Source organism: Lemur catta, chromosome 1 (genome assembly GCF_020740605.2).
Source record: "Lemur catta isolate mLemCat1 chromosome 1, mLemCat1.pri, whole genome shotgun sequence".
Classification (NCBI taxonomy): domain Eukaryota; kingdom Metazoa; phylum Chordata; class Mammalia; order Primates; family Lemuridae; genus Lemur; species Lemur catta.
Genome location: NC_059128.1, coordinates 223,726,519 through 223,738,906, shown reverse-complemented (window position 1 = coordinate 223,738,906; position 12,388 = coordinate 223,726,519). Strand labels below are relative to the sequence as shown.

The following is a 12,388-nucleotide window of genomic DNA, read 5'->3' as shown; positions in this document are numbered from 1 at the left end:
AAGAAGTAGAAGTTTTAAATAAGAATCAAATGAAAATTATAGAACTAACAAATACAATAACCACAAAAAACACACTGGATGGGCTCAATGCTAGAGAATGGATAGAATCATTAAACTTTAGTATTTATAGAATTTACTCAATCTAAAAATAGAAAATAGACTGAAACATAATGAAGTAGAGCTCTAGGAATCTGTGAAAGAATGACAAGAATGACAAAAGATCCGATATTTGTATCATTGGAGTCTCAAAGATGAGGGAGAGTAGGGCTAGAAGAGTATTTAAAGAAATAATGCCTGAAAACTTCCCAAGTTTGATGAGAGACATAAACCTACAGGTGTAAGCTGAACAAATCCCAAATAGGATAAACTCAAAGAAATCTATGACAAGTACATTGTAATTCAACGTCTGAAAACTAGAAGCAAAGAAACAAGTGTTGAAAGCTAGAGAGAAACGACACATTATCTATAAAATAATACCATTCAAATAACATCAGATTTCTCATCTGAGACCATGGAGGCCAGAAGGAAGTGGCACAATATTTTTCAAGTGCTATTAATAAAAGAAAAAAATGTGAACTGCAAATTCTTTATCTGCCAATATGATTCTTCAGTAATGAGAGAGAAATAGCCTTCCTCAGAAAGGAAAAATGAAAGAATTTGTTGCTGGAATAATATGCTTAAATATTGGCTATAGAAAGTTATTTGAATAGAAAAGAAATGATAAAAGAAGGACTCTTGGAGTATCAGGAAGGGAGAAAGAACATCAGAAAGAGGAGACATATAAATAAATACAATAAATTATAGTTTTCCTCATGACTTTTCTAAGTCATATGTGATGGCTGAAACAAATACTGTAACACTTCTGATACTCAAGAAAATGATACCTTTAAGTGGAGGGGGGAAAAGACTTAAATGAGAGTGAGGTTTTCACACCTTACTTGCAATGGCAAGTCATATACATATTATGAAAAACCCAAAACAACCCCTAAGAAAAATATTTAAAAAATGACACCTTTTAAAACACTATAAATTAATTGACATGGAATTCCAAAATAGTTCAAGTAACTCACAGAAAGGCAAGAAAAGAAATTAGAGGAATGAAATACAGAGGAAACAAACAGAAAGCAATATTAATAATAAAATGATATACTTAAGCCCTAACATATATCAATAATTACCTTAAATATAAATGGTCTAAACAAACCAATTAAAAGGCAGAAATTAGCAGAATGTGTAAAAAAAACACACTCAACTATATGCTGTTTATAAGAAACTAATGAAATAGGTAGCTTAAAAGTAAAAGGATGAAAAACATATACCATGCAAACATTAATTTAAAAAAGCACATGTGAGCTGGGCATGGTGGCTCATGCCTATAATCCTAGTACTTTGGGAGGCCAACGTGGGAGGATCACTTGAGGCCCGAGTTAGAATTAAGAGCAAAATAAATTACTACAAACAGAGGTACATTAATGATGATTAAAGGATTAATTTACTAGGAAGACTTAAATGTGTACATTTCCAACAATAGAATTGCAAAATGCGTGAAGCAAAAGCTAATAGATCTGAAAGGGGATATATACCAATCCACAGTTATGCCTGGGTACTTCAACACTCTGCTCTCAGCAATTGAACTGGAAGTACTAGACAGAAAATCAACAGGAATATAGAAAATGTGAGCAACACAATCAACCAACAAGATCACTCCACACAGTAGCAGAATATACCTTTTTTTCCAAGTGCCCATAAAATATTTACCAAGATAAACCATATCCTGAGCCATTAACAAATCTCAATAAATTTATAAAAATTGAAATCATACAGACTATGTCCTCTCACCATATTGAAATCAAACTAAAAATCAGTAACAGACAACAGGAAAAATCTCTAAACACTTAGAAATTAAACAACATACTTCTAAATAATCCATGGATTAAAGAAGAATCCAAGGAAATTAAAAATACATGCAACTAAATGTATAAATACAGCATGCGAAAATATGTGGGATGTAGCTAAAGAAGTGCTGAACAGGAAATTTATGACATTAAATGCTTACATTAGAAATGAGAGGGCCAGGCGTGGTGGCTCACACCTGTAATCCTAGCACTCTGGGAGGCCAAGGCGGGAAGATCGCTTAAGATCAGGAGTTCAAGACCAGCCTAAGCAAGAGCAAGACTCTGTCTCTACTAAAAAAATAGAGAGAAATTAGCCGGACAACTAAAAATATATATAGAAAAAATTAGCCGGGCATGGTGGCACATGCCTGTAGTCCCAGCTACTTGGGAGGCTGAGGCAGAAGGATCGCTTGAGCCCAGGAGTTTGAGGTTGCTGTGAGTTAGGCTGACACCACAGCACTCTAGCCTGGGCAACAGAGTGAGACTCTGTCTCAAAAAAAAAAAAGAAAAGAAAAGAAAAGAAATGAGAAAAGGTACCATATCAACAATTTAAGTTCCTACCTCAGGAAACCAGAAAAAAGTAAAGCAGGTTAAATCTACAAGAAAAAAAAAGGAGGAAAATTATAAAAATAAGTGAAATCAATGAAATTGAAAACCTGAAAACTATAGAGAATCAATGAAACAAAAAGACGATTTGTCAAAAAATTAATAGTATTGATAAACTTCTAATAAAACTGGTAAAAAGACAGAAAACAAATCATTAACATCAGAAATGTAAAATTCCCTTCTGTAATCAGGAAAGTAATGAGCTTACTACAGATTCAGTAGCGATTGAAAGTATTATAAAGAAATTTTATAATGTTATGCTCATAAATTTGACAATTTAGAAGAAATGGAACAATTCCTTAAGAGCTCAAAACTGCTACAACTCAAGCAATTTGAAGTAGACAATCTGAATAGTTCTATAAACATTAAAGAAATTAAATTAGTAAGTAAAAAGTACCAAAAAAAGGAATATCTGTAACCAGAAGTGTATGAAAAATTTAAAAGAACATTAACACCAACATTACACATTCTTTTCTAGGAAACGGAAAAAGAAGGACCATTTCTAAGCTCATTTTATGAGGCCAATATTATCCCAATACCCAGACCAGATAAAGACAGTACAAGAAAAAGAAAACTATAGACCAATATCTCTCATAAACTTAAATTAAAAAATTCTCAGTGAAATATCAACAAATCAAATCCCAAATTGTATTAAAAGAATTACACAACATGAACAAGACAACATTTCTATTCTCACATTATATTTGGGAGTGTGGATAAGGGTGGGGAGAGATGAGCAATAAACAAGCAATAAGTATCCAAATGAATTTCAGAAGTGTCTTGAAGAAAATGAAACAGGCAGTGAGGGTTGGAAAGGAAATAACCCTTTGAAAAGGTTACATTTAAACTCGTTTAAGAAGGAGCCTTTCAGAGATCTAGAATCTCATCAAAAGACACCATTAATAAAGTGAAATGGCTAGCTGCAGACTTGGAGGAAATATTCACAATGCATATATCTAACAAAGGACTCATTACCTACAGGACTCATAGAACTAGCAAAAGTCAGTAAGAAAAAGATAATCAAATACAAAAATTGGCAAAAGATTTGGACAGGCATTTCATAAAAGAATATATTCAAATGACCCATAAGCATATGAAAAAGTGCTTTATGTCACCACTTACCAGAGAAATGAAAATTAAAACTACAGTGAGATACCATTGTACACCCATCAGACTCACTATATTAAGTGTGTATGCCAAAATCGGGAAAGTTATAAAGCATCTGTGATTCTTACACATTGCTGGTAGGGGTGTAAAACCACTTTGAAAACTGGCAGTTTTTAATGAAATTAAACCTGTACCTCTCTTATAACTCAGTGATTTAACTTTATACCCAAGAGAAATGTATGCATATATTCCCAAAAAGACTTGTAGAAGAATTTTCATAAAAACTTTATTGATAATGGCCAAGAATTAAAAACTCAAATGCTCAGAAATCCGTAACCAACTTATGGTATATTTATACAATGGGACATCATCGTATCAGTAGAGAAGAATGAGCTACAAATTCATTCAATATGTAAAGTAGTAAAACCACAGTTAAAAACAGTATGGAGATTTCTCAAGAAACTAAAATAAAACTATCATATGATCCAGCAATCTCACTACTGGGTATCTATCCAAAGAAAAAAAATCAATACATCAAAGAGATACCTGCACTCACATGTTTAGCACAGCACTATTCACAGTAGTAGCAAGGATATGGAATCAACCTAAGTGTTCATCAGCCGACAAATGGATAAAGAAAATGTGGTATGTATGTACAATGGGATACTATTCAGCCATAAAAAAGAATGAAATCATTTCATTTGCAGTAAGATGGATGAAACTGGAGGTCATTATGTTAAGTGAAATAAGCCAGGCACAGAAAGACAAATACCACATGCCTTCACTCATATATGTGGGAGCTAGAAAACTTGATCTGGTGGACATAGAGAATAGAACGATAGCAGAGACTGAAAAGGGAGGGAGGGGGAGATTAAAAGAGGTTGATTATGGGTACAAGCAGGGCTTTAGAATAAATAAGTTCTAATGTTTGATAGCAGACTAGAGTGACTATAGTTAGCAACAATATTATGTATATTTCAAAATAACTAGAAGAGAGGACTTGAAATTATATCAACACATAAAAATGATAAACACTCAAGGTGATAGATACCCAAAATACTCTGACTTGATCGTTATACATTCTATATATATAACAAACACATGTATTCCATAAATATGTAAATTATTATAAATCAATAAAGTAAAAAAGGAAAAGATTTAAAAATTAAATATAACATGAATGAATATAAAAAAACGTGTAAAAAAGGCAGACATAAAAAAGTACATGCTGAGTGAATCCATTTATATTAAGTTCAAGAACAGACAAAAATCTTTGGTAATACAAGTCAAAATGGTGTGTGCATTGACTGGAAAAGAGCACAGTAGAACATTTATGAGAATGGAAATGTTCTATATCTTGATCTCAGTGGTGGTTTTATATATTCTAAAACTTAGAGCTATGCATTTTGCTGTGTGGAAATTATGTATTAAAACAAACAAACAAAAAAGATCTGAGTGAAGAATATGCCATGCAGAAGAAACAGCTAGTGCAAAGAACTTAAGATGGAAATGGATTTAATGTGATCGAATAATAGGAAGAAAGCTAATGTGTCTTTAATAAGGAGGATGAGAAAGTGAGCTAGAAATTACCAGTTAATTTAATATAGTAATGTATTAAAATGATATCAAATGGCAGTGTGTCAACTGGATATATTATTCACTTAGAATTTTTATTTTAAAAAATTTTGTTCAATTATTTGACAAGTTTTATAATTCAGTAGAAAAATATTGACTTGAGTGTTAGTAGACTTGGCTCTACCCCTAAATAGCTGACAAATTTTGGCCTTTCTGGCCCTCCATTCTCTCATTTTTATTAATAAAATTATGAGGTCGATCTAAATAATAGCTGAAGACCTTTCCAACCATAAACTTTTTGTTTCTTAAAAGAAATTAAAAAAACACTAAACCAAGGAAGACATCAACATTGTTGCTGTGGTTGCTTTTTAGAGATGAAGTCTTGTTCTGTCACTCAGGCTCTAATGCAGTGCACAGTCATAGCTCACTACCTCCTCCAACTCCTGAGCTCAAGCAGTCCTTCTGCCTCAGTCTTCCGAGTAGCTGGGACTGTAGCAGTGCACCACCATTCCTGGCTAATTTTTATTTTTTATTTTTTTTTTAGAGACAAAGTCTCACTATGTTGCCCAGGCTGGTCTCAAACTCCTGGACTCAAGCAGTCCTCCTCCTTTAGCCTTCTGAGTTGCTGGGATTACAGGTGTGAGCCACCATGCCCAGCTATTATTATTCTTTTTATCTACAGAAATATTTACAACCAAAGTTATAATGGGAACTAGCTTTTCAAAAATACTTAGAATATTTTAAATCCCCACTAAGGGGGCAGGGGAGAATCCTAAATAATGATGCTTCATCAGAATGTTCTCTAGGACAACCAGGCTATTATATTATCACACTGTATTGTATGTATTAAGAAAATAAAAAAGAATTAAAAGACAGTTTCTGTCAAAATGAAGTTTAATTTTTATAGTTTTAGTTTTTTATATCATTTATTTTATATTTGAGTTACCTATATATTTAAGTACAGTGGTATAAATAAATGTGGAATTTAGATTTAGACATTGTCTATATCTTTTAGTGTTCATAATCCCATCATTGAAGTATGGTTTGATGGTAGAGGATTTTTTTTAAATAAAGTACTCTAAGTGCTATAAATGTATGTTTCATTTTATTTATTCCTCAACAGTTTCTTAGAAACTAATACATTCACATTTTATTATTTATTTAACATTATTTAATCTATTCATTTCTGCTTTATTTTCAGAATTGAAGGCAGAAGCTAGTCTAATGGACCAGATGAGTAGTTGTGATAGTTCATCAGATTCTACAAGTTCATCATCTTCAAGTAGTGAGGATAGTTCTAGTGATTCAGAAAATGAAGAGTGCAAATCCTCTCCTTCTGATGCAGGGAATTATATCTCAGGACATCCTACCATGTCTGCCATGCCACAATCTAGGATTCCAGACACAGATGCCAGTCATAACAGATTTCATGACAACAGTGGCCTTCTGATGAATACTTTAAGTAAGTATACATAAACACAAAAAATTGGAAAAGTGAGAATTCACAGTAGAGCCATATTGATTATGATATAACATTTGGATAAAGAAGATTCCTATTTTATGTATTTGACATTGTTAACCATTACTTTTTTATTGAATTATGCATTTTCTGTTGACTTGTATGACATAATGCCTTCTTGGTTTTTCTCCTATCACATTGTAGCCATATTGGCTTTTTCACAATTCAAATACAGTGTCACCTCTCCTGCTTTACACTTTTTAATAGCTTGTAATTTCTTTTGAGATAGAGACTAGATTCCTTAACATAATGGTCTTACTTTTTCTTTTCTAGCAACAGTTACCTTCTTTTTGCTACTACACTCAAATACTTTTACCTACCTCAGGGCTTTTATGCATAGTGTCCATTTTTCCAGAAACCTTTCTTCTTTTCATGTAGTTAACTTTTTCTCCTTTAGATTACAGTTCAAAGCTACTTTCTCAAGGAAGTCTTTCTTCACCTTTCTGATGAAATCATATCTTCCTTTTCTTTCATGTTTACTTTGGCCAGCCTAATAGCAACGTGAAATGGTGATTGCCTTTTCACATTGAGTCTCCCAGGAGTTCTGTGTGCTTCTTGTATCAGGATATCTAGGTTTCTGGCCAGGCCATGCATATTTTCCTCCAGTATTCCAAGAAATAGATTATCCGGCTCTCGTGTATCCTCTTCTCTCTCTGGGGTGCCTGTAATTCTTATATTTGGTTTCTTCACATAATCCCACATTTCTTGTATATTTTGTTCTTGTCTCTTGCTTCTGTGTTCTTTTTCTTCCTGATTTTTAGCACATAGGCATTATATTCAAGCTCTGACATTCTTTCCTCTGCATGATCCATTCTATTCTGAAGGCTTTCCACTGTATTTTGTAGTTCCTTAAATGCTTCTTTCATTTCCAGAATTTCTGTTTGGTTTTTTTCATATTTCAATTTCTTTAGAGAATTTTTCATTCATTTCCTATATTGTTCTTGTGGCTTCTTTGTGTTGAGTTTCTATTTTCTCTTCAATTCCATTAAGTTTTCTTATAATCCATGTTCAGAATTCTTCCTCCATCATTTTAATCATTTTGTGTATGCTGGTATCCATTGTTGAAGATCTAATGATTTCTTTTGGGGGTGACTTTTCTCTCTGATCTTTCATGTTTCCGGCATTCTTTTGCTGATTCTTTCTCATCAGGCTACTTTGTCAAGAACTGGGGGTGCTAGGACTGGTTTATGGCCTTATCTCCAAAGGGACATTCCTTGACAGAGCTGGGAAGAGACGTGTTGGTCCAGTATTGCCTTAGAGGTGTTTTAGCAAGTTCGGTTACCGCTGACCTATTATCTTCACCTCTTGCCAATGGAGATTAGTGAGTTTGGTCCCCCAGCTTAAGCTCCCAGGTGATGAATCACACTTGTGTGTATGACTTCACTGCCCTCTCATAGCTTGAGATGAAAGGCACTGTGTTGAGCTACGGAGTTACCCTCTCTGTTGTTGATTGAGGTTTGCGTGGAGGAGCCAGTTATCAAGATAATCTGATGCCTCTGTGTTGGATTCTGGTCCCCTAAATGGGGTATATGAATGCCCCGATCTTTGGGAAGTGTCTTGCCATTCCCGAGGGTTACTTGAACCCTGTTCCCCCTTTAGGTGAGGTAAGAGCAACTGATGCCTGTAAGCCTGAGTGTGTATACTTCTATGGTTGCTTGATCTGCCGCTAGGGGGAGCCACTAATATGTTATTCGGGGCTCTTTCACCACACTTGGGAGGCTGCTTCTGTTGGGAGAGGTGGGGAGGGGCATCAGTTGGTGCAATTGCTGAGGACTCTGGCGAGGATTTTCCTTCCCAGTCCACAGACCCCAAAGCTGGAAGCCACCCAGACACGAAAACCAAGCCCTAGAGTTATGTTCTTATCAGATGATCTAAGGCTGTCTGGCAGACCAAATCAACAGGTGCCCCCTATTGCTTAGGACCAGGGCCCCGCAGACTCACGGCAGTGGCACAGAGAAAGCGGCTTTTCTGCTTCTCCCTGCCTCTAAGGGCGGAGCCCGCCACTTGGGCCTGAAAGTCGCTGGGCTGGGGAAGGGGTGTTGCCCGAAACTGCCATCCTCCCCAGCGTCTGGGGATCCCACAGCTGGTGGCCTCCCCACCAGAGCACCAGTGCTAGGGGGATGCGCTCAAGCTTTGCCCGCTGATGCTGGCCCGACTAGCCAAAGCAACAGTTTGTGGACTACTTTTTAGTACCAAAGTCCAGTGGATTCGCGGCAGCTGCACAGAGAAAGTGTCTCTTCTGGCTTCTCCCCATCTCCTAGGATGGATGGAGCCCACCATGCCCGGTGTGAAAGATACCTGGGCTGGGGGAGGGGTGCTGCTGAAAACCGCAGCATGCCACAGCGTCTCAGGGGGCCAGCCACCCACGGAGAACCAGTGCTGGGGGCGACCACTTGGGGGTGGGCAGATGCTGGTTTGGCAGGCTGAATCAACAAGCCGCCAGCTGTCCCCAGTCTCACATCTGTCCAGTAGAGGGCCCTGCTCTCTGTCTTGCCCTGAGCCAGCCAAATCTTCAGCGGTTTCCAAGGGCAGAGTCCCCCTTTCAGCATTCACCTCCTTTATTCTGCTCCCGATGACCGCCAGAGGCGAAGTGCCTGTCTCCAAACTCCGTGGCAGGGTTGTGGGAAGTGTCCACTCAGACCAGTTCCTCCCCCGCCCAGTGCGGTCCTAGCACAGAGCACTGGGGAGTTCAAAATATTTCCCGCTATTCTCTCTTCTCTACAAAGCCTGTCAGCGTGTGCCACAACTTTGCACTGACTTCAGGCGCTTCCCTGAGTGGGTGCCAGGTCGGTGGAGGAACCAGGCATCCTCCTGTGGGTCAGATCACACTGCCTTGCCTGGCCGCGCATCCCACGCTCTATTCCGTATTGTATATCTCGCATTCTGCAGTTTTTCTGATTTTATCTCCCATTCGCTTCTTTTTTTTTTTTTTCCCCCGTGCTGCTTGTCCTGCGCTGCTTCTCTGCAGATTCACAACACTGTTCTTGGGGGGGCAGTGATCCATTCATGTGTAGCCATCCAAGTTCTTCATCTCCTACTCTGGGAGCAGAGAGCCAGGAGATCACCGCTAATCCGCCATTTTTGCTTCCCCCTCTTTCCAAAACTATTCTTAAAAAACCTTGGCTGGGCACCAGCCTGGCACATGCCTGTAGTCCCAGCTACTTAGGAGGCTGAGGCAGGAGGATCTCCTGAACCCAGGAGTTTGAGGCTGCAGTGAGCTATGCTCATACAACTGCACTCCAGCCTGGGTGACAGAGTGAGAGCCTGTCTCTTAAAACAAAAAACAAAAAACAAACAAAAAAAAAGGAAATAAAATCTTGGTAAAGTTCTCAAGAAAACAAAGTTGTCTTTTAGTTTACATGATAGTTGCATCCTTGTCAATTTCAGTTATATCTGGGCAAAAGAATACTTGGAATTATGAAAATGCAATTAGGTTCTGGCCTTAAAATTATAAACAGATTTTCCATGATTATCCCACTGGACTTGCAGAAGTTTCATAGAATGTATAAAATCGAAGACTTCTTTATTTTGCAAGTCTGGTCTGTACATTGCAAGACCTTTAGCGTTCCTGAATTCCCCTTCTGCTAATTGCTACTAGCAATCTGCAATCGTTAGGACAAGCAGCCCCTCATATAAATTTCTGTAGCATCTCCTGGTGGCAGTACCACTCTAATTGAGAACCATTGGTTTAAATGTCTGAATACATTTGCTACATATTACTCTCCTTTTTCGAAGTCATAATTACTGTTTTGATTGAAAACACATTTCCTTTATTAAGCATTTCATATTCAAAGGCTTATCTTATGTCTTCAAAACTTGACTGAACATTTCAACAAGCAGCATATCGATGCTGAGCATATAACCTTAATAGCATAAAGTCTATAAAGGCAAATGGAACTCTGAGGATATTTGAGTTTATGTCACTTGAGAAACTCATGTTACAGGCATTATGTCAAGTTGAACATTCTTATGCCATACAATAGTTGTATAATAAGTGGAAACTTAAGCCTTGAAAATGATAAAATGGTCATGGGAACCAGATGCACAAAAGAAGCTTTAGCAGATTTTTTTCATCAAATGGTGTATTCAGTTCTGGAGTTCATGTGAAGGACTGAGATATTTTACAATGACTTTTATATGGCCTAAGAAAACTACTCCTCCTAAATTAGATATTGACTTCAAAATATTTCACCTTTTGTTGATTGTGGAGTAGCTAAAAAGAAAACCTTTTTTAATCGTTGTAATTTACTACCCAAGTGATTTCATTCAATTCTATAGCTTCAATTAAACCCATATAATCAATTACTCCCAAATTCTTATTTCCAAATCCAATCTCTACCTTGAGCTCTTTGTATATCTAATTGCCTATAACATATATACTTGAATATTTACTAGATATCTCAAATGTACCACAATAAAAATTGAACATGTGATTCTTCTCCCACAACCTTGTTCCTCTGGTGTTTCTCATCTCAGTAAATGATGAAACCATTTATGTAGTTGTTCAGACCAGAAACCTTGGGGTCATTCTTCATTTCTGTCTTTCTCTTATGCCTTAAATCCAATATTTTAAATAGTCCTTTAAGCTCTATCTTCAAAGTATATTATCAATGTGACCACTTAGCACCACCTCCACTGGACCACCTGAGCGAAACCCCACATTTTTTTCTTACATGAGAGACTACAATAAACTTATAACTGTTCTCCCTGCTTCCATGTTTCTTCTACACTGTTATAGTGTATTCACTGATATGCAGCCAGGTTCAAGTCAGTTGCCTGCTTAAAATTTTCCTATGAGTTCTCATTATGACTTAAACAAAATCCAAAGTTTTTACCATGACCTTCTGGATATCTTTCTGACCACATTTACTACTGTTCTCTTCCTAGTTCATTCCACTCCAGCCACAGTGACCTTGTAAGTCAGAGAACACAATAAGCATGCTCCTGCCTTGGGGTATTTGTACTTGCTATTTCTTTAACCTGAACAGTCTGCTTTCCCTCCATTTTTTTATGACTTTCTTTATACATTTGGATCTCTATTCAAATATTACCCCCAAGAAGGCCTTCCCAACTACCATATCTAAATTAGCAACTCCCACCACTATCTCCATACCCATGTTCCTTTTTTCATAGCACTTGGCATTATGTTATACATTTTTTTGTTCACTGCCCCAGTGGAGTGTAAGTTCCATGACTATAAGCAGATGGATGAATTGCAAAGGAATCAGTGATGAGTTACTCTTGACATGTATTACTTAATGATTTCTACTGCATTTTAAGTAAAAAATACTATAACGTTTTTTCACTCTTAAAAAAAAGAAATAAAATCTTGGTAAACGTCTCAAGAAAACAAAGTTATCTTTCAGTTTACATGATAGTTGCATCATATAACTGTCTTCTAAACCATACTGTCTCTCATTTCCTGATAAAATTAAGTCAGTGATATTTAAAAAAGGGTAATGTTGGTGTTTGAAAGAAGACTAAAATAGATGCCAGGTAATATTAAAACTGTGGTATTTTTTGTTTATAGGTAGTATTAATTATTTGAGTTACTAATTATATGCCTGGATTACAGAATAAGCAATCTGATTATTAATTACAAAATGCTAGCTAAACAGTATCACTCTTGGAGTTGTATTTTGCATAAAAGTTATGTAATATAAAAATAAATATTAATTATTTAATT

The 12,388-nt window shown here is 36.5% G+C and overlaps 1 protein-coding gene across 3 annotated transcripts in view; it reads left to right on the top strand.

Moving 5' to 3' along the window:
- EAF2 (ELL associated factor 2) overlaps positions 1–12,388 on the top strand; it is a 34,022-nt gene that overhangs the window by 21,478 nt on the left and 156 nt on the right. For all 3 annotated transcript variants that reach the window (XM_045540165.1, XM_045540167.1, XM_045540166.1), the window contains one exon: positions 6,385–6,645. In XM_045540165.1, coding sequence (XP_045396121.1) covers positions 6,385–6,645 — 261 coding nt within the window. The remainder of the gene's footprint in view (positions 1–6,384; positions 6,646–12,388) is intronic.